Raw genomic sequence first — 22,979 nt, 5'->3', positions numbered from 1 at the left:
CTACCACTTCGCAGCTGAGCCGTTGTTGCTCCTAGACGTTTCTATTTCACAATAACAGCACAATAACAGCACTAGGCAGCTCTAGCAGGGTAGAAATTTGACAAATTGACTTGTTGGAAAGGTGGAAACTTATAACAGTGCCACGTTGCAAGTTACTTAGCTCTTCAGTACGGGCCATTCTACTGACAATGTTTGTCTCTGGAGATTACATAGCCGTGTGCTTGATTTTATACACCTGTCAGCAGCGGGTATGGCTGAAATAGCCAAATTCCACTATTTTGAAGGGGTGTCCACATCCTTTTGGCCATGTTGTGTATGTACTGAATTTCGCAACTTTTGGTCAAACGGGGTGAGGGGCATGACCTTTCAAAGTTAGCATTTTCATTCTCTTGTTATAGAGCCACCATCTGGCCGATGTGTCATTTTTGTAAAGGCCGGATCTATGGCAAGACATGGTTCACTCAAGTTTTGTCAAAATCGTGCAATGCTGTCTGAAATATCGCGTAGGAAAAACATACGAGCGTACTAATGTACTGAGACCAGATCCACAGTCATCGTGGGGGACAATTGTGGTTCGAAACTAATTCAACGCAGTGTTCCGGTTTAAGGTATCTAGTCTCTAATGGGGAAGGCAGTCATGTGTCCCAAATGTCACCCTATTCCCTTTATAGTACGCTACATTTGACCAGGGCCCATTTGGGACGCAGGCCATGTCGGGAAGAAACAGGCTGGAGTAGCAGGAGAAAAGATAATGGCACTTCTAACTGCTCCAGTGACATCATCTGCTCAACACATTCAACCTCGACATCTAGCAGAGAGTAGGTTTTTAATGGGATGGCGAAGTGATACTATGATGTTTTCTCTCTGTTCCTCCCTATTAACCCAGTAAACAGGCCAGAGGACTCTCTCCTCCATCACTGTAGATCTAGATTCTCTAGCGAGCTGAGCCATCATGAATATTAGGCCTACTTTAAGTGATGAAACCAGAGAGCCATATAACCTACAGTACATATTCTCTCCTGAATTTAATCCATTAATGAAATCCAAACAGAGACTAGCCTAAGCTGTTTCTGAATTGCTTTTCTCGTCTTTAGCTTTCGCATATTCCGGTCCCTAATGGGTGTAGATGATATCATCTATATTAGAGAGATGATATCAGCTATTAGAGAGATTTCACTGTCATTTGGATTGTAAGATGGATTCTAGTGAAACGGATCATCAGAGGGTCTATGGCTATTGAATCTGTACATGGCTAGTTATGGCTTGCACAGTGAAGCCCCACAGTGACCAAGTAAGCTGTACTATGACCAGGTGTTATTGATTTGGATGAACACGTACAACTATAAGACAGACACCATTAGCTTGTCGCTGTTCCGTTTAAAATTCTGTCGCTGTGTAGCCGTGGTTTCAATTTGGTCTCCCTTAGCACTTTGCTGGCGTTCAATCAAATGGCACTGTCAGAGTTCCTACTGACTGAAATGAGGTCTGGTTTGAATTGCTAACATGACCCATTCTTCTAAAGATAGAAGACCATTACGAGGGTTCTCTTTTCAGTTATAAAGGGGTGAAGATTCCATTAACAAGACCAGCATGCCTGGACAATGAATACGACTGTGTTCTCAGATTCTCCTTTAACATTCATGCACTTCAGGATGGGGGACTGGTTTCACATTTTGAGTGTACAGAGTGGCAGACAGCCCCTTTCAGGCCCATTTTAAAGGTAAATCACACAGGCACCTTTCTTCAGCCATAAGAGACACGTGGACGGTCTGAGAGACGCAGGCTTTATCGGGTCACGTTACCTCCTGACATTCCAAATGTCACAAGTACCTTCTTCCTGCTCTTGGAAACCCATTGACTTCAGTGATGCTACTCTGAAAGAGGAGCAGGGAATAATTGTCTGGCTGTGCCAAACGGATGATTACTTCCCTTCCATCTCTCAGAGTAGCATCATTTAAGTATGTGGGGTTGGCTGTCTGACTGGCAGGCGAACGTCATGTCTCTAAAGGAAGGCGCAACAATAGCCCAGCATGATGCGGTTTCTCATCCAATCCAACGTGCCCTCAGACAGCAGGCAGCGTTGTCGTGGTACTGGCTCTCTCGGAGCTGCACTTTGCAATTAACGGTCCGTGGTCTGTACGTCAGAACCGGACAAAATCAACCACAGAGAAAAGGAGAATGGGAGAGAGAAGGAGCACTTAACGGCCCAGCAGCATACAGGGGCCCACTTCATGTGAAGAGGCCATGTTAAGAAGCAGCCATTGTGTGGGCTGTCTGTACAAGAGCATAAGACAGTCTGGCATTCATTGTACTGGGCTTTATATAGCTTCTTGATTAGGTGATTGGTTATTTTAATTGCATCTGAAGACAAGTCTGGTGGTCAATGGTCAGGACCACCATGCCATGAAACACCACAGTCCTGAGTCTCCCCTGTTCTCTCAGCATCTCATTTTCTCTGGCTCAAGTGGACAAAGCCGCAGGGGACAGTATGTCAACATGGTTGTTCCTCTCCATCATGCTGACATGCGGCTGATCAATACCTGTCTGTCTGAATAGCCTACATGTCTGTCTCTGCTGGAGAGAGAGGGGACATCTGACTCACCACTCAGGTAGCGCTGGGAGGCAGGCGGGGCTGGGAGGAGTGCTCTGGAGCAGCCAGCCGAGAGCACGCACAGCATGAACAGAAAAGCACTGCTGGTGGCCTATGGGAAATGGTTTCTTTTGTAGTGATTTAAAAAGAGAAGATTGGGGGGGGGGGCTCACTTGAGATGACAATGTCTTATAGTGATTGTCTTGAAGGTCTATGTCCCTAGAGTTGAAAATGTGTGATAGCAGTGCAGCAATGGCAGCTTTCTGTGTTCTCACTGTTTCTTTCATCCCTCCATCCCATTAATTTTCCCCATAGGGATATTCCCATATGACAATGTCATTATACAACACGTAATTGCTCTCTGATAGTGCCTTCAGAGTATTCACCCCTTTTACTTGCCCAAGTTTTGTTGCTATAGCCTGAATTGAATTGTTTCACTCATCTACACACAATAACCCATAATGTCAAAGTGGAGTTGTTTTAAAAATGAAAAGCTGAAATGTCTTGAGTCAATAAGTACTCAACCCCTTTGTCACTACAAAGATACAGGCGTCCTTCCTAAATCAGTTGCCAGAGAGGAAGGAAACTACTCAGGGATTTCACCATGAGGACAATAGTGATTTTAAAACGGTGTTTAATGGCTGTGATATGAAAACTGAGGATGGATCAACAACATTGTAGTTACTCCACAATACTAACCTAAGCAATTCTGATATGTCAAAGTTCTGTTGACCTGAACATTCTGGAAATGTCTGATGGGTAGCTGTGAATATAAGCTTTCCAATGATATATGATTAAAGGGTATACGTGACCAGTAACGTGTATACTGACATTGTTTTGTCATATTGTAAAATCCCTATGGGGGGGGAAATGAACGGGCTGGAGGGATGAAGCTGCCATTGTTGAACTGCTATTGCACATTTTCCAACTCCAAGACCAAGTGAGCTCGAGCGCCCAAATTGTGGCATCCGGCTCACAGACTAATGTATTAGCTTCCTTTTTATATATATATTTTTTAAATTTATTTTCAGTCATCTTAAATTTCAGCATTGCCAGTCAGATCATATTCAGAGGATTTGTTTGTCTGGCTGCTGTTGCTATATGCAGTCTCAGGGCTGACCTCTTCTTGTTCTGGATCCCTGAGTTATAGCTAGCTACAGTCAGAACAGAACAAGCTTGTTTCAGTTTCAGACGCACCAGATACATTTGGGGAGAAAACATGGCCAAAAAGGAAAGGCTGTTAATGTGCAGAGCAAAGGTCAGTACTTTATGCCGTGAGATGGGCTAACCTTGTGTTAATTAGGTACGGTGTTCTGATGAGGTACACTGCTGCTCTTAGATGCAGTTCTCCTTGTCTGTGTGTCAGACATCAATGGTCCCAAGTCAAATGGAAATTGCTGCTCCCAGCCCTCTTCTGAACTGACGGAATGACAAAGTAAAACACAAGCTGATTGTCAATGGAACCTAATGGTTTGGTGAAAAATGAACTGCTTCAGGATAATTGTTCATTGGCTTTGACTGTATGATGGAGGCTTCAGCCCAAAAGCTGGTTTTTAACAATAAAATCAACTTCCATTGTCATCCAAGAGTTGCTGGATATTTCTCTCTTCAGTTTGCTCTCTCTGGATTGAATCCCCGAGCTGGCAAGGTATAAATCTGTCGTTCTACCCCTGAGTAAGGCAGATAACCCACTGTTCCCCTGAACAAGGCAGATAACCCACTGTTCCCCGGTAGGCAGTTAACCTGCTGTTCCCCGGCGCCGAAGACGTGGATGTTAATTATGGCAGCCCCCCCACACCTCTCTGATTCAGAGGGGTTGGGTTAAATGCATTGTGTTACAACTGACTAGGTCTCCCCCTTTTTATTTCTGCAGCTTGGTTGTTAAGAGGGGTACCTAACGACAGACAGTATCGATTCCTCTTCTTGATTTGTTGATTGATCCTAGCTCTCCCTGTCTCTCTCCCAGGTACAGAGAAGGTGCGTCAGGCCCAAGACTGTAAACGCCTCCATGTGGTGAATCCTGACTGGCTGTGGGGATGTCTGGAGCGCTGGGAGAGGGTGGATGAATCACTGTATCCACTGAAGGAGGACTACACCAAGACCCAACAGTGTGTATACACACACACATACACACACACACTTGCACATTTTATCTGATGGTGTTTCTCTCTGTCTTTAGGAGCAACAGCCCAGCCACGTTCCCTGACCACCAAGGGTCCTTCCAGAACTCCCCGGCCCCCCTCCACCTCCCCCCTCCAGCTGCCCCTGAGGTGCGGACGTACGACCCGGTCACGGGGAAGCTGATTCGCCACGGGCTTCAGGCCTCCAGACCACCATCTTACCTCCAGGCCTCCATGTCTGCTGCCCACGGTGACCGGACATCCCTGAGGTACTGACTTGGCTGTTCAGCCTTATTCTCAACTGTGCATGACGTGTACTTTTTTGTCTTTGTAACAAAGTGCACGCATAACATTCAGAAATGTCCTCTTCTGTGGTAGTCCTTCAGATGTATTGATATCTGGGATAGATGTTTGGCTTTTCAGTGCTTCTAAGTACCTGGTAAGCAGCTCCCCCTAAGTCCTCTTGTCCCCCCTCATACCTAGATGAGCAGGGACACCTGGTCTCGTACCAGTTAGAACATTCTGGAACATAGCTTGTGTCTATCCTGTCTGCTCTGATGGCTGCTATAGGGCGGCAGGTAGCCTAGCAGTTAAGAGTGAATACCTGAGCCGACTAGGTGAAAAATCTGTCGACATCCACTTGAGCACAAGGCACTTAACCCTAATTGCTCCTGTAAGTCGCTCTGGTTAAGAGCGTCTGCTAAATGACTGAAATGGAAATGTATTGCCTCACCTTTTAGTAGACACCGGCCCTGTAGACCAGAAGAGCACTGAAAACCCTGGCCATGCTTACAGCTGTAACATAGAGAACAGCGTCTGGCCTGTTAATCCTATTTCTATTTGGAGGCCGGAGACCACCTGTCTGTCTAGCAGCAGAGCAGCAGGCGTTTACGCTGCTAGGCAGCTCCCCGACCCACCTGGCCTTGCTCCCTCGGAGCTCTGACCCAGTCATTTTAGAGCTGTGTTGAAAGTGAGAATATATTGTCTGCTAGAGGGAGAAGTGCCTGTTCAGCACTGCGTCTCTGGAGATGCATGTTTATTTCTATATCTAATGCCCTGGTCTGAGGGGCCTATATGCTGTGTGCGGCCTTTCCCTTTTTGTGCCAAATTGGATTTTCTCCTCAAATCCATCTATACATGAATCTCAGGCTGGAAATCAAAATGTGAGCATCGTAAAGTCAGGTGGGCGTTGGCAGCTTTGGGATTGTTCTCCTGGAATGAAATGATTAGCCGATTTGCTGCTGGAATTTCTGCCTGTTCACTCTGCTCTACAGCTAGAGGTGAAGATGAATTAGCATGTTAATGCTGGAATGGAGGAGATAAACAAACCAAAATAAAACGCTGGGGTTGTGATGAATGTGATGGGAAACAGCTCGTAAGTCAGCAAGCAGCTACAAGACGTTGTAGTTGTATTAACTGAGTTCTACTTCCCAGTCCAACGTGAAGGGTTTATTACTTGCGGTGTTTGCACACATTTCTATGTTCAGGAGGGTAGGTAGCTTTTTTACCTTCTTTACTCAACACCTCATTTGCCAGGTACAAAAAGGGTTAACCTCCTAGGCTTGGTGTTGGTTTCCTTTTGATTCAAACTGTTGTGAAAAATGTTTTCTCTAAATTGTCTGGCATCTGTTTTCCGGACGGTCTCTGCCAGTGGCTCCATAGCTTTCTGCTTTCAGCCAGATACTTTGTGTATATATAGTGTATGTGGACACCCCATCAAATGAATGGATGTTGCTGACGGGTGTATAAAATCGAGCACACAGCCATGCAATCATGACACACATTGTCAGTAGAATGGCCTTACAGAAGAGCTCAGTGACGTTCAACGTGGCACCGTCATAGGATGCCACCTTTCCAACAAGTCAGTTTGTCAAATTTGTGCCCTGATAGAGCTGTCCCGGTCAACTGTAAGTGCTTTTGTTGTGAATTGGAAACGTCTAGGAGCAACAACGACTCAGCCACGAAGTAGTAGGCCACACAAGCTCACAGAACGGGCCGCTGAGTTCTGAACCCTGTGCCATGTAAAAATAGTCTGTCCTCGGTTGCAGCACTCACTACAGAGTTCCAAACTGCCTCTTGAAACAACGTCAGGACAACAGTTGTTCTTCGGGAGCTTCATGAAATGGGTTTCCATGGCCAAGCAGCCACACACAAACCTAAGATCATCATGCGCAATGCCAAGCTTTGGCTGGAGTGGTGTAAAGCTCGCCGCCATTGGACTCTGGAGCAGTGGACACACGTTCTCTGGAGTGTTGAAACATGCTTCCTCATCTGGCAGTTCGACGGACAAATCTTGGTTTGGCGGATGCCAGGTGAAAGCTACCTGCCCAACTGCATAGTGCCAACTGTAAAGTTTGTTGGAGGAAGAATAATGGTCTGGGTCTGTTTTTCATGTTTCGGGCTAGGTCTCTTTGTTCCAGTGAAGGGAAATCTTAATGCTACAGCATACAATGACAACTGTGCTTCCAACTTTGTGTCAACAGTTTGGGGAAGGCCCTTTCCTGTTTCAGCATGACAATGCCCCCTCTGCACAAAGCGAGGTCCATACAGAAAGGGTTTGTCAAGATCGGTGTGGCAGAACTTGACTGGCCTGCACAGAGCCCTGACCTCAACCCCATCAAACACCTTTGGGCTGAATTGGAACGTCGACTGCGAGCCAGGCCTAATCGCCCGACCTCACTAATGTTCTCGTGGCAAGTCCCAGCAGCAATGTCCAACATCTAGTGGAAAATCTTCCCAGAAGAGTAGAGGCTGTTATAGCAGCAAAGGGGGGACCGACTCTATATGAATGCCCATGATTTTAGAATGAGATGTTCAATGAGCAAGTGTTCACATACTTTTGGTCATGTAGTGCATGTCATGTTATTAACATCACAATGACGCTTCGCAGCAGAGCATGGTGCTGTATTATGCATGCTGAGCCACACGGAGGAATAGTTTTGGTCATACACACACACACACACACACACACACACAGTGAGGCACAAAGCTGAGTTTTAGAGTGGAATCATCACATGAAGCTCCTCACCAAATTGGAGACCGCCAGGAGGAAGTGCTCCCGCCTGCAGTGCGTCCTGGGTGATGTGGAGTGTCATTCACCTCCTTAATCTCTCAATACTTACTTTCTCAGTTTCTGAGAAACATTCCTCTCTACATCACCACTCAGTCCCCAGCCAGTCTCACTTGTTTATCCTCAGCTAGATACACCCCTGTTCTCAATGAGGTCCTCCAACATGATAGTTATGAGATGTGCCAGTCTTCCCAAAGAGCGATTTTTTTTTATTATTTATTATTTAAGCCCAACTGATGTTTCTTTTGGGGTCAGATTCCTATTTTTACGGGGTACTTAAACTTACGGATATCTGTCGATACGATGTTTTACTGCGGGGAAATTAAAAAGCGTACTTTTCCCACACCGTATCTCCTAAATTGCCATTCAAAAGTGCAATTGTCCAGTAACTATGCTTCAAATGTTGATTTCATACATTGTGACAATAATGACACATCATGAGAATGGCCGCTAGTGTTGAGAGCCGCATGAGTGCCTTTTTTCATCCTAGTTTATTTGTTATTGGTCGGGCTCTAATTATTTTCCCAAGACCCACCTTGGCTCCACACACACAGCCTCAGCTTGGCTGTCCTAAGATATCCTATAGCCTTAAACATTTAGCAAAACATGTTCTCTAAGCCTCGCTTCTCAGGAGCTCCTTGTAGCTTATTCAAGGACAGGCCGCTTCTGGGTTCTCCTTTATCTGTAAATGCTATACAGTAGCAAATACCAGCCATTGGGAGAAGTGGCTGTGATTTCCAAACGTTCCTCACAATGTGATTGGCCAGGAGGAGCTTGCTGAAATAGACCAATCAGGTTCATCAATGAAGGGCAATATTATTATTTTGAGTAGACTTCGTTTAGAACATGTTATGTATCCTGCTCGGTGTAAAATGAAGGGAATATATCTGTATTTTCCTACTATCCCAGTGGATCTATCACTGGTCTGCAAACCACTCTTTCTCCCACTGGGAAATATCTCATTTTCACCGCGTTTTTAAAAGCCCCGAAATTGCACCCTTACTCCCATCGTCTTTCCCTCCTCCCTACTAGTTCTCCCCCTCTACTCACAGACTGTGTCCTGCTACGTGTCGACGTTGTCCTAGATTAAAAACGGAAAGTTTAATGGGTAGCATCTGTCTTTTTGATTATATGAATGTATAGTTTTACTGTATCCTTCCTACGTAACACCTGTCCTTGACTTTCTCCAATATCTTTGGAAACTCACACAAACTTGGAGACAAATGGAGGGGGGTAGATATATATCACCCGTTCCAGACTCAGTAATGTGTTTGTGGCCAACCACATTTCACCTGCCTTTTAACAGGACTAAATGTCTAGTCTGGTTGTATATTAGCTCTATACTCCAGCTACCCTCTAAGGCCGTAAGCCTGAGCCTCACTAGGAGTTCAGAACATAATGGAAAAGTGTGTGTTCTGGAGGCTGAATGTAATTCTAATCACACACAGGGTGTTTGTGTGTCTCTTCGTCTTTCAGACCATCGGTGTTGAAAAGGCCCCAGTTATCGCATGGGGATTCACAATGAGGTTATGGCTAATTAGGTAATAGTTGGAGATGTTTGTGTCTGGCTGATGGTTGTTTGTTGTGGTGTGACCAGGGTGGGTCAGAAGGACCAGCAGGGGGAGACGGCGGGTCCCTCCAGTGGAGACGAGGAGCAGCCTGGACCCTCCTGCCGCCGGAGGGAACGCCAGCCCAGCATGTCAGAGACCAACCCTCTCTACACATTCTGTAAAGAAGACCTGGACAGCATGGACAAGGAGGTGAGGAATATATATATATATATGTATGTGTGTATTATGTAACACACACACACACTGTAACTACCACAATTTTAAAAAGATGTATGCATACTGAATGAAGGACCATGAAAATACATTCTGTCATGAACACTACCTTTACTGTGTCTCAATTCTGGACCGGGTTACAGCAGTGCGGTGGGCTCTCTGCGTTGTGTGTTATTCTGAGCTCCTCATATCTGCCATACACAGACAGAACTATACACACACACACATATAACTACATCAGTGCACCTTTTGATGTTCCATCTCTCTCTTCAAGGAAAGGATTCTGAGAATAAAATAATTTCACATGCGCACACACACATATACACACACACACACCCACATTGATTATAGTGCTGTTTTTCCTGGTACATCCACTAATGTGTGCAGGCCGTGCACCTCCAGCCTCGAAGCTAGATAATGGTGTTTAGTGACGTCTGATGGCTGCTAATGTGTCGGGACAGACTCCTGGATCCTCTCCAGCAGCCTTCTCTATTTGTCTCAGTAGGGCTGTCCAGAGTCTGCCTGCCTGGGAAAAAAACAAATCTGTCCGTTCTCTGCATGTTCAGAAAATAGAGTAATAGGAATGGCGTCTAACTCTGCCGTGGTTCGTTGGACAAAGCATGAGGAAAACGAATGGCGCTTTTGGATAAATGTGGAAAATAAGGTCTGTGGTAAACACAGGTGTAGGAGATCTTATACATTTTGTTCTGAGAATCTTCATCAGCTAATGACACTTTGTGAATTTTGAAGAGTTTATGTAAATATAAAATACACAAAGCACATCATTCATAAAGATCTGCTATTGTCTCATAGGACAGAGCATCTCCTAAGCCTGTGTTAACCTCACCCCTTATTTCCTGCGTTTATTCCAAAAGCCTATTAATTCCCCATTCATCTTTCCCATAGAGATGCCCGAACGAACCTGAGGTAACTTATTTCCCGGGTTTTAGGACTACAAGTTGGCGCACTCTGACAATGGATAATAAAGTATTGTTCTTCCTAAGTCACATTTCTCTACCTCTGCGTTGGTGCTTATGTTCGCTGCTCTCTGTCACTCACTGGTCTCGTGTGTTGTGAGACTGTACTGGTTCCATTGCTAATGATTTTAAATGTATTTTTATTTAACTAGGCAAGAACAAATTCTTATTTACAATAATGGCCTACTGGGGAACAGTGGGTTAACTGCCGTGTTCAGGGGCAGAACGACCATGTCAGCTCGGGGATTCGATCCAGCAACCTTTCTGTTACAGGCCCAACACTCTAACCACTAGGCTACCTACCGCCCCAAATGATGACTGCGCCACAGAGTTTTAATTGATTCTCCAGAGAGCCCAACTCTCAGTTCTCCTACATTTGGCTGGCTGGTAAGAGAAGTTCCTCACACAACACGTTTTAACTGAATGGCCTGTTTAAATCAGTCTGCTTGATGCCTCTACGTCTGTTTTTGAGGTTGAGCTGTGTGGTGTTCAGCCATGCTTATTATTGACCCACACACAGTCAGACAGAAGTCATTTGTATATAAAGGCTAGTTTTTTTATTGATCTGTTCTCATCGGTATTCTGTCCCCTTACACTGGCTGAATGCCTCTAGTCATTTTGTGGACATGTGGCTTTTTAAGTTATTTGGAGAGAGACGAGGTGAAAGAAATGAGAATCTGATGAATGATGGGCTGAATAAAAACAGGAGCGACGCTCATGATGGAAATCTGTGACGTTGACCTGGGTTTTATTACTGCCATATAGAATATGACTGAAGGCACATTTATGATACTCTTCTTTTATGAAGTTTCTCTCACTCTGCCCTCTCCCTCTATCCTTCACTCCACCTCTCTCTCCTCTCCCTCTATCCTTCACTCCACCTCTCTCTCCTCTCCCTCTATCCTTCACTCCACCTCTCGCTCTCTCCTCTCCCTCTATCCTTCACTCCACCTCTCGCTCTCTCCTCTCCCTCTATCCTTCACTCCACCTCTCGCTCTCACTCTCTCCCTCTATCCTTCACTCCACCTCGCTCTCTCGCACTCTCTCCCTCTATCCTTCACTCCCACCTCGCTCTCCTCTCCCTCTATCCTTCACTCCACCTCTCGCTGTCTCTTCTCTCCCTCTATCCTTCACTCCACCTCTCGCTCTCTCTCCTCTCCCTCTATCCTTCACTCCACCTCGCTCTCACTCTCTCGCTCTATCCTTCACTCCACCTCGCTCTCTCCTCCCTATATCCTTCACTCCACCTCGCTCTCCTCCCTCTATCCTTCACTCCACCTCGCTCTCCTCTCCCTCTATCCTTCACTCCACCTCGCTCTCCTCTCCCCTCTATCCTTCACTCCACCTCTCTCTCCTCTCCCTCTATCCTTCACTCCACCTCTCTCTCCTCTCCCTCTATCCTTCACTCCACCTCTCTCTCCTCTCCCTCTATCCTTCACTCCACCTCTCGCTCTCTCTCCTCTCCCTCTATCCTTCACTCCACCTCTCGCCCTCTCTCCTCTCCCTCTATCCTTCACTCCACCTCTCGCTCTCTCTCCTCTCCCTCTATCCTTCACTCCACCTCTCGCTCTCACTCTCTCCCTCTATCCTTCACTCCACCTCGCTCTCTCTCTCTCCCTCTATCCTTCACTCCACCTCGCTCTCTCCTCCCTCTATCCTTCACTCCACCTCGCTCTCTCCTCCCTCTATCCTTCACTCCATCTCGCTCTCCTCTCCCTCTATCCTTCACTCCACCTCGCTCTCCTCTCCCTCTATCCTTCACTCCACCTCGCTCTCTCCTCCCTCTATCCTTCACTCCATCTCGCTCTCCTCTCCCTCTATCCTTCACTCCACCTCGCTCTCCTCTCCCTCTATCCTTCACTCCACCTCGCTCTCCTCTCCCTCTATCCTTCACTCCACCTCTCGCAGTCTCTCCTCTCCCTCTATCCTTCACTCCACCTCGCTCTCTCGCACTCTATCCTTCACTCCACCTCTCACTCTCTCCCTCTATCCTTCACTCCACCTCGCTCTCTCGCACTCTATCCTTCACTCCACCTCTCACTCTCTCCCTCTATCCTTCACTCCACCTCTCGCACTCTCTCCCTCTATCCTTCACTCCACCTCGCTCTCTCGCACTCTCTCCCTCTATCCTTCACTCCACCTCTCGCTCTCTCTCCTCTCCCTCTATCCAAATCAAATTTATTTGTCACATACACATGGTTAGCAGATGTTAATGCGAGTGTAGCGAAATGCTTGTGCTTCTAGTTCCGACAATGCAGTAATAACGAACAAGTAATCTAACTAACAATTCCAACAAAAAAACTACTGTCTTATACACAGTGTAAGGGGATAAAGTATATGTACATAAGGATATATGAATGAGTGATGGTACAGAGCAGCATAGGCAAGATACAGTAGATGATATCGAGTACAGTATATACATATGAGATGAGTATGTAAACCAAGTGGCATAGTTAAAGTGGCTAGTGATACATGTATTACATAAGGATGCAGTCGATGATATAGAGTACAGTATCTACGTATGCATATGAGATGAATAATGTAGGGTAAGTAACATTATATAAGGTAGCATTGTTTAAAGTGGCTAGTGATATATTTACATCATTTCCCATCAATTCCCATTATTAAAGTGGCTGGAGTAGAGTCAGTGTCATTGACAGTGTGTTGGCAGTAGCCACTCAATGTTAGTGGTGGCTGTTTAACAGTCTGATGGCCTTGAGATAGAAGCTGTTTTTCAGTCTCTCGGTCCCAGCTTTGATGCACCTGTACTGACCTCGCCTTCTGGATGACAGCGGGGTGAACAGGCAGTGGCTCGGGTGGTTGATGTCCTTGATGATCTTTATGGCCTTCCTGTAGCATCGGGTGGTGTAGGTGTCCTGGAGGGCAGGTAGTTTGCCCCCGGTGATGCGTTGTGCAGACCTCACTACCCTCTGGAGAGCCTTACGGTTGAGGGCGGTGCAGTTGCCATACCAGGCGGTGATACAGCCCGCCAGGATGCTCTCGATTGTGCATCTGTAGAAGTTTGTGAGTGCTTTTGGTGACAAGCCGAATTTCTTCAGCCTCCTGAGGTTGAAGAGGCGCTGCTGCGCCTTCCTCACGATGCTGTCTGTGTGAGTGGACCAATTCAGTTTGTCTGTGATGTGTATGCCGAGGAACTTAAAACTTGCTACCCTCTCCACTACTGTTCCATCGATGTGGATGGGGGGTGTTCCCTCTGCTGTTTCCTGAAGTCCACAATCATCTCCTTAGTTTTGTTGACGTTGAGTGTGAGGTTATTTTCCTGACACCACACTCCGAGGGCCCTCACCTCCTCCCTGTAGGCCGTCTCGTCGTTGTTGGTAATCAAGCCTACCACTGTTGTGTCGTCCGCAAACTTGATGATTGAGTTGGAGGCGTGCGTGGCCACGCAGTCGTGGGTGAACAGGGAGTACAGGAGAGGGCTCAGAACGCACCCTTGTGGGGCCCCAGTGTTGAGGATCAGCGGGGAGGAGATGTTGTTGCCTACCCTCACCACCTGGGGGCGGCCCGTCAGGAAGTCCAGAACCCAGTTGCACAGGGCGGGGTCGAGACCCAGGGTCTCGAGCTTGATGACGAGCTTGGAGGGTACTATGGTGTTGAATGCCGAGCTGTAGTCGATGAACAGCATTCTCACATAGGTATTCCTCTTGTCCAGATGGGTTATGGCAGTGTGCAGTGTGGTTGAGATTGCATCGTCTGTGGACCTATTTGGGCGGTAAGCAAATTGGAGTGGGTCTAGGGTGTCAGGTAGGGTGGAGGTGATATGGTCCTTGACTAGTCTCTCAAAGCACTTCATGATGACGGATGTGAGTGCTACGGGGCGGTAGTCGTTTAGCTCAGTTACCTTAGCTTTCTTGGGAACAGGAACAATGGTTGCCCTCTTGAAGCATGTGGGAACAGCAGACTGGTATAGGGATTGATTGAATATGTCCGTAAACACACCGGCCAGCTGGTCTGCGCATGCTCTGAGGGCGCGGCTGGGGATGCCGTCTGGGCCTGCAGCCTTGCGAGGGTTAACACGTTTTAAAAAATGTATTTATTTATTTTACCTTTTATTTAACCAGGTAGGCAAGTTGAGAACAAGTTCTCATTTACAATTGCGACCTGGCCAAGATAAAGCAAAGCAGTTCGACAGATACAACGACACAGAGTTACACATGGAGTAAAACAAACATACAGTCAATAATACAGTATAAACAAGTCTATATACAATGTGAGCAAATGAGGTGAGAAGGGAGGTAAAGGCAAAAAAGGCCATGGTGGCAAAGTAAATACAATATAGCAAGTAAAACACTGGAATGGTAGTTTTGCAATGGAAGAATGTGCAAAGTAGAAATAAAAATAATGGGGTGGAAAGGAGCAAAATAAATAAATAAATAAATAAATTAAAATTAAATACAGTTGGGAAAGAGGTAGTTGTTTGGGCTAAATTATCGGTGGGCTATGTACAGGTGCAGTAATCTGTGAGCTGCTCTGACAGTTGGTGCTTAAAGCTAGTGAGGGAGATAAGTGTTTCCAGTTTCAGAGATTTTTGTAGTTCGTTCCAGTCATTGGCAGCAGAGAACTGGAAGGAGAGGCGGCCAAAGAAAGAATTGGTTTTGGGGGTGACTAGAGAGATATACCTGCTGGAGCGTGTGCTACAGGTGGGAGATGCTATGGTGACCAGCGAGCTGAGATAAGGGGGACTTTACCTAGCAGGGTCTTGTAGATGACATGGAGCCAGTGGGTTTGGCGACGAGTATGAAGCGAGGGCCAGCCAACGAGAGCGTACAGGTCGCAATGGTGGGTAGTATATGGGGCTTTGGTGATAAAACGGATTGCACTGTGATAGACTGCATCCAATTTGTTGAGTAGGGTATTGGAGGCTATTTTGTAAATGACATCGCCAAAGTCGAGGACTGGTAGGATGGTCAGTTTTACAAGGGTATGTTTGGCAGCATGAGTGAAGGATGCTTTGTTGCGAAATAGGAAGCCAATTCTAGATTTAACTTTGGATTGGAGATGTTTGATATGGGTCTGGAAGGAGAGTTTACAGTCTAACCAGACACCTAAGTATTTGTAGTTGTCCACGTATTCTAAGTCAGAGCCGTCCAGAGTAGTGATGTTGGACAGGCTGGTAGGTGCAGGTAGCGATCGGTTGAAGAGCATGCATTTAGTTTTACTTGTATTTAAGAGCAATTGGAGGCCACGGAAGGAGAGTTGTATGGCATTGAAGCTTGCCTGGAGGGTTGTTAACACAGTGTCCAAAGAAGGGCCGGAAGTATACAGAATGGTGTCGTCTGCGTAGAGGTGGATCAGGGACTCACCAGCAGCAAGAGCGACCTCATTGATGTATACAGAGAAGAGAGTCGGTCCAAGAATTGAACCCTGTGGCACCCCCATAGAGACTGCCAGAGGTCCGGACAGCAGACCCTCCGATTTGACACACTGAACTCTATCAGAGAAGTAGTTGGTGAACCAGGCGAGGCAATTATTTGAGAAACCAAGGCTGTCGAGTCTGCCGATGAGGATGTGGTGATTGACAGAGTCGAAAGCCTTGGCCAGATCAATGAATACGGCTGCACAGTAATGTTTCTTATCGATGGCGGTTAAGATATCGTTTAGGACCTTGAGCGTGGCTGAGGTGCACCCATGACCAGCTCTGAAACCAGATTGCATAGCAGAGAAGGTATGGTGAGATTCGAAATGGTCGGTAATCTGTTTGTTGACTTGGCTTTCGAAGACCTTAGAAAGGCACGGTAGGTTAGATATAGGTCTGTAGCAGTTTGGGTCAAGAGTGTCCCCCTTTGAAGAGGGGGATGACCGCAGCTGCTTTCCAATCTTTGGGAATCTCAGACGACACGAAAGAGAGGTTGAACAGGCTAGTAATAGGGGTGGCAACAATTTCGGCAGATAATTTTAGAAAGAAAGGGTCCAGATTGTCTAGCCCGGCTGATTTGTAGGGGTCCAGATTTTGCAGCTCTTTCAGAACATCAGCTGAATGGATTTGGGAGAAGGAGAAATGGGGAAGGCTTGGGCGAGTTGCTGTTGGGGGTGCAGTGCTGTTGTCCGGGGTAGGAGTAGCCAGGTGGAAAGCATGGCCAGCCGTAGAAAAATGCTTATTGAAATTCTCAATTATGGTGGATTTATCATTGGTGACAGTGTTTCCTATCTTCAGTGCAGTGGGCAGCTGGGAGGAGGTGTTCTTATTCTCCATGGACTTTACAGTGTCCCAGAACTTTTTGAGTTAGTGTTGCAGGAAGCAAATTTCTGCTTGAAAAAGCTAGCCTTGGCTTTTCTAACTGCCTGTGTATAATGGTTTCTAGCTTCCCTGAACAGCTGCATATCACGGGGGCTGTTCGATGCTAATGCAGAACGCCATAGGATGTTTTTGTGTTGGTTAAGGGCAGTCAGGTCTGGGGAGAACCAAGGGCTATATCTGTTCCTGGTTCTAAATTTCTTGAATGGGGCATGTTTATTTAAGATGGTTAGGAAGGCATTTTTTAAAATATCCAGGCATCCTCTACTGACGGGATGAGATCAATATCCTTCCAGGATACCCCGGCCAGGTCGATTAGAAAGGCCTGCTCGCAGAAGTGTTTCAGGGAGCGTTTTACAGTGATGAGTGGAGGTCGTTTGACCGCTGACCCATTACAGATGCAGGCAATGAGGCAGTGATCGCTGAGATCTTGGTTGAAGACAGCAGAGGTGTATTTAGAGGGGAAGTTGGTTAGGATGATATCTATGAGGGTGCCCGTGTTTAAGGCTTTGGGGAGGTACCTGGTAGGTTCATTGATAATTTGTGTGAGATTGAGGGCATCAAGTTTAGATTGTAGGATGGCTGGGGTGTTAAGCATGTTCCAGTTTAGGTCACCTAGCAGCACGAACTCTGAAGATAGATGGGGGGCAATCAGTTCACATATGGTGTCCAGAGCACAGCTGGGGGCAGAGGGTGGTCTATAGCAGGTGGCAACGGTGAGAGACTTGTTTTTAGAGAGGTGGATTTTTAAAAGTAGAAGTTCAAATTGTTTGGGTACAGACCTGGATAGTAGGACAGAACTCTGCAGGCTATCTTTGCAGTAGATTGCAACACCGCCCCCTTTGGCAGTTCTATCTTGTCTGAAAATGTTGTAGTTTGGAATTAAAATTTCTGAATTTTTGGTGGTCTTCCTAAGCCAGGATTCAGACACAGCTAGAACATCCGGGTTGGCTGAGTATGCTAAAGCAGTGAATAGAACAAACTTAGGGAGGAGGCTTCTAATGTTAACATGCATGAAACCAAGGCTATTACGGTCACAGAAGTCATCAAAAGAGAGCGCCTGGGGAATAGGAGTGGAGCTAGGCACTGCAGGGCCTGGATTCACCTCTACATCGCCAGAGGAACATAGGAGGAGTAGAATAAGGGTACGGCTAAAAGCTATGAGAATTGGTCGTCTAGAACGTCTGGAACATAGAGTAAAAGGAGGTTTCTGGGGGCGATAAAATAGCATCAAGGTATAATGTACAGACAAATGTATGGTAGGATGTGAATACAGTGGAGGTAAACCTAGGTATTGAGTGATGAAGAGAGATATTGTCTCTAGAAACATCATTGAAACCAGGAGATGTCATTGCATGTGTGGGTGGTGGAACTAATAGGTTGGATAAGGTATAGTGAGCAGGACTAGAGGCTCTACAGTGAAATAAGCCAATAAACACTAACCAGAACAGCAATGGACAAGACATATTGACATTAAGGAGAGGCATGCTTAGTCGAGTGATCAACAGGGTCCAGTGAGTGGAGAGGTTGGTTGGTGATTTAGACAGCTAGCCAGGCCATCGGTAGCAAGCTAGCATAGGATGGAGGTCTGTTGTTAGCCACCTCTTGCGTTCCGTCAGTAGATTAGTGGGGTTCCGTGTGGTAGAGGGGATTAATCCAAATCACACAACAACAACAAAAATAAAAACAATAGATATAGTTATAGAGGCCCAAGAAAAAAACATAATAATAATAAAAATAAATAAATTGTCCGATTGTCTATTCAGATAGCAGCCGGTAAGACAGCAAACGGTTAGCAGGCCGCAGATGGGCGTTCAGGTAACGTCGCGACGGAGGAGCCAGCCGGATCTCCTTCGGGTAGATAACGTCGGCAGTCCAGTTGTGAAGGCCCGGTGGGGCTCCGCGTAGGCAGTAAAACGGGTCCGGATAGGTGACTGCAGCCCAGGAGTGATTGATGGAACTCAGGAGTGATTGACGGAGCTGGCTAGCTCCGGAATAATTGATGTTTGCTCCGGAATCGACGAAGGCCGATAGTCACACGGATAGCAGCTAGCTAGCTGTGAGATCCGGGTATGAATGTCCAGAGAGCAGTCGAAATCCAGGGACATGGAGAGAAAAATTGGTCCGGTATGTTCCGTTCCGAGCCGTACAGAACTGGCGATAGATTTTCGAGCTAAAGGATAGCTGATGACCACAAACCGTGGTTAGCTGAATACTAACGATTTGCCAGTAAAGGAGCTAACTAGCTTCTGAACTAGCTTCTGGATTAGCTTCTGGCTAGTTTCAGGCTAGCTTCTTGGAGTTTCTGGCTAGCTTCTTGGAGGATTACAGATTTGAGGTAAATAATACTTTTTTATAAATATAAATTGGTGAGGCGGGTTGCAGGAGAGTGTTTTGAAGATGAGTTGATGGAAAATAAAATTAAAATGTATGTGAAAAAAAGTTGTAAATATATATATATACAGGACACGACAAGACGAGGACAAAAGACGTCTGAACTGCTATGCCACCTTGGAGCGAAAAAAAAGATGTCTTACTCACTTCGGCTGCAGTGAAGGAGAGACTGCATGTTTTCATTGCAGGCCGTGTCAGTGGCACTGTATTGTCCTCAAAGCGGGCAAAAAAATTATTTAGTCTGCCTGGGAGCAAGACATCCTGGTCCGTGACTGGGCTGGGTTTCTTCCTGTAGTCTGTGATTGACTGTAGACCCTGCCACATGCCTCTTGTGTCTGAGCCGTTGAATTGAGATTCTACTTTGTCTCTGTACTGGCGCTTAGCTTGTTTGATAGCCTTGCGGAGGGAATAGCTGCACTGTTTGTATTCAGCCATGTTACCAGACACCTTGCCCTGATTAAAAGCAGTGGTTCGTGCCTTCAGTTTCACACGAATGCTGCCATCAATCCACGGTTTCTGGTTAGGGAATGTTTTAATCGTTGCTATGGGAACGACATCTTCAACGCACGTTCTAATGAACTCGCACACCGAATCAGCGTATTCGTCAATGTTGTTGTCTGACGCAATACGAAACATCTCCCAGTCCACGTGATGGAAGCAGTCTTGGAGTGTGGAGTCAGCTTGGTCGGACCAGCGTTGGACAGACCTCAGCGTGGGAGCCTCTTGTTTTAGTTTCTGTCTGTAGGCAGGGATCAACAAAATGGAGTCGTGGTCAGCTTTTCCGAAAGGGGGCGGGGCAGGGCCTTATATGCGTCGCGGAAGTTAGAGTAACAATGATCCAGGGTCTTTCCACCCCTGGTTGCGCAATCGATATGCTGATAAAATTTAGGGAGTCTTGTTTTCAGATTAGCCTTGTTAAAATCCCCAGCTACAATGAATGCAGCCTCCGGATAAATCGTTTCCAGTTTGCAGAGAGTTAAATAAAGTTCGTTCAGAGCCATCGATGTGTCTGCTTGGGGGGGATATATACGGCTGTGATTATAATCGAAGAGAATTCTCTTGGTAGATAATGCGGTCTACATTTGATTGTGAGGAATTCTAAATCAGGTGAACAGAAGGATTTGAGTTCCTGTATGTTTCTGTCATCACACCATGTCACGTTAGTCATAAGGCATACGCCCCCGCCCCTCTTCTTACCAGAAAGATGTTTGTTTCTGTCCGCGCGATGCGTGGAGAAACCCGCTGGCTGCACCGCTTCGGATTGCGTCTCTCCAGTTAGCCATGTTTCCGTGAAGCAGAGAACGTTGCAGTCTCTGATGTCCCTCTGGAATGCTACCCTTGCTCGGATTTCATCAACCTTGTTGTCAAGAGACTGGACATTGGCGAGAAGAATGCTAGGGAGTGGTGCACGATGTGCCCGTCTCCGGAGTCTGACCAGAAGACCGCTTCGTTTCCCTCTTTTTCTGAGTCGTTTTTCGGGTCGCTGCATGTAATCCACTCCGTTGTCACTGGTTGTAAGGCAGAACACAGGATCCGCATCGCGAAAAACATATTCTTGGTCGTACTGATGGTGAGTTGACGCTGATCTTATATTCAGTAGTTCTTCTCGGCTGTATGTAATGAAACCTAAGATGACCTGGGGTACTAGTGTAAGAAATAACACGTAAAAAAACTAAAAACTGCATAGTTTCCTAGGAACGCGAAGCGAGGCGGCCATCTCTGTCGGCGCCGGAAGTAATGAATCCTTCACAATATCCTTCACTCCACCTCTCGCTCTATCCTTCACTCCACCTCGCTCTCACTCTCTCCCTCTATCCTTCACTCCACCTCGCTCTCTCCTCCCTCTATCCTTCACTCCACCTCGCTCTCCTCCCTCTATCCTTCACTCCACCTCGCTCTCTCTCCTCTCCACCTCCGCTCTCCTCCCTCTATCCTTCACTCCACCTCGCTCTCCTCCCTCTATCCTTCACTCCACCTCGCTCTCCTCTCCCTCTATCCTTCACTCCACCTCTCGCTGTCTCTCCTCTCCCTCTATCCTTCACTCCACCTCTCGCTGTCTCTCCTCTCCCTCTATCCTTCACTCCACCTCTCGCTCTCTCTCCTCTCCCTCTATCCTTCACTCCACCTCTCGCTCTCTCTCCTCTCCCTCTATCCTTCACTCCACCCTCGCTCTCTCTCCTCTCCCTCTATCCTTCACTCCACCTCTCGCTCTCACTCTCTCCCTCTATCCTTCACCTCCACCTCTCGCTCTATCCTTCACTCCACCTCGCTCTCCCTCTATCCTTCCACCTCCACCTCTCGCTTCTCTCTCCTCTCCCTCTATCCTTCACTCCACCTCTCGCTCTCTCTCCTCTCCCTCTATCCTTCACTCCATCTCGCTCTCCTCTCCCTCTATCCTTCACTCCACCTCGCTCTCCTCTCCCTCTATCCTTCACTCCACCTCGCTCTCCTCTCCCTCTATCCTTCACTCCACCTCTCACTCCTCTCCCTCTATCCTTCACTCCACCTCTCGCTCTCTCCCTCTATCCTTCACTCCACCTCTCGCTCCTCTCCCTCTATCCTTCACTCCACCTCTCGCTCCTCTCCCTCTATCCTTCACTCCACCTCTCGCTCCTCTCCCTCTATCCTTCACTCCACCTCTCGCTCCTCTCCCTCTATCCTTCACTCCACCTCTCGCTCCTCTCCCTCTATCCTTCACTCCACCTCTCGCTCCTCTCCCTCTATCCTTCACTCCACCTCTCGCTCCTCTCCCTCTATCCTTCACTCCACCTCTCGCTCCTCTCCCTCTATCCTTCACTCCACCTCTCGCTCTCTCCCTCTATCCTTCACTCCACCTCGCTCTCCTCTCCCTCTATCCTTCACTCCACCTCGCTCTCCTCTCCCTCTATCCTTCACTCCACCTCTCGCTCTCTCTCCTCTCCCTCTATCCTTCACTCCACCTCTCGCTCTCTCTCCTCTCCCTCTATCCTTCACTCCACCTCTCGCTCTCTCTCCTCTCCCTCTATCCTTCACTCCACCTCTCGCTCTCTCTCCTCTCCCTCTATCCTTCACTCCACCTCGCTCTCCTCTCCCTCTATCCTTCACTCCACCTCTCGCTCTCCTCTCTCCCTCTATCCTTCACTCCACCTCTCGCTCTCTCTCCTCTCCCTCTATCCTTCACTCCACCTCTCGCTCTCTCTCCTCTCCCTCTATCCTTCACTCCATCTCTCGCTCTCTCTCCTCTCCCTCTATCCTTCACTCCATCTCGCTCTCTCTCCTCTCCCTCTATCCTTCACTCCCACCTCGCTCTCCTCTCCCTCTATCCTTCACTCCCACCTCGCTCTCCTCTCCCTCTATCCTTCACTCCTCTCCCTCTATCCTTCACTCCACCTCTCGCTCTCTCCCTCTATCCTTCACTCCACCTCGCTCTCTCCTCCCTCTATCCTTCACTCCACCTCGCTCTCCTCCCTCTATCCTTCACTCCACCTCGCTCTCCACCTCGCTCTCCTCCCTCTATCCTTCACTCCACCTCGCTCTCCTCCCTCTATCCTTCACTCCACCTCGCTCTCCTCTCCCTCTATCCTTCACTCCACCTCTCGCTGTCTCTCCTCTCCCTCTATCCTTCACTCCACCTCTCGCTGTCTCTCCTCTCCCTCTATCCTTCACTCCACCTCTCGCTCTCTCTCCTCTCCCTCTATCCTTCACTCCACCTCTCGCTCTCTCTCCTCTCCCTCTATCCTTCACTCCACCTCTCGCTCTCTCTCCTCTCCCTCTATCCTTCACTCCACCTCTCGCTCTCACTCTCTCCC

At 47.3% G+C, this 22,979-nt stretch overlaps 1 protein-coding gene across 4 annotated transcripts in view; it reads left to right on the top strand.

Moving 5' to 3' along the window:
* Nucleotides 1–22,979, top strand: part of LOC112229667 (RNA polymerase II subunit A C-terminal domain phosphatase) — a 141,539-nt gene that overhangs the window by 16,486 nt on the left and 102,074 nt on the right. For 2 of the 4 annotated variants that reach the window (XR_006080508.1, XR_002950210.2), the window contains exons 9-12: nucleotides 4,557–4,698; nucleotides 4,770–4,979; nucleotides 9,378–9,540; nucleotides 10,815–10,928. Coding sequence is in view for 2 of the 4 variants with exons in the window: in XM_024395619.2 (XP_024251387.1) it covers nucleotides 4,557–4,698; nucleotides 4,770–4,979; nucleotides 9,378–9,540 (515 nt within the window). In the remaining 2 variants the exon portion in view is untranslated. The remainder of the gene's footprint in view (nucleotides 1–4,556; nucleotides 4,699–4,769; nucleotides 4,980–9,377; nucleotides 9,541–10,814; nucleotides 10,929–22,979) is intronic. The other 2 variants (XM_024395619.2, XM_024395618.2) reach the window with 1 other exon arrangement.

This window comes from Oncorhynchus tshawytscha, linkage group LG31 (genome assembly GCF_018296145.1).
Source record: "Oncorhynchus tshawytscha isolate Ot180627B linkage group LG31, Otsh_v2.0, whole genome shotgun sequence".
In the NCBI taxonomy this organism is placed as follows: Eukaryota; Metazoa; Chordata; class Actinopteri; order Salmoniformes; family Salmonidae; genus Oncorhynchus; species Oncorhynchus tshawytscha.
The sequence above is the reverse complement of the archived record's forward strand: the minus strand, read 5'-3'. Positions and strand labels throughout refer to the sequence as shown.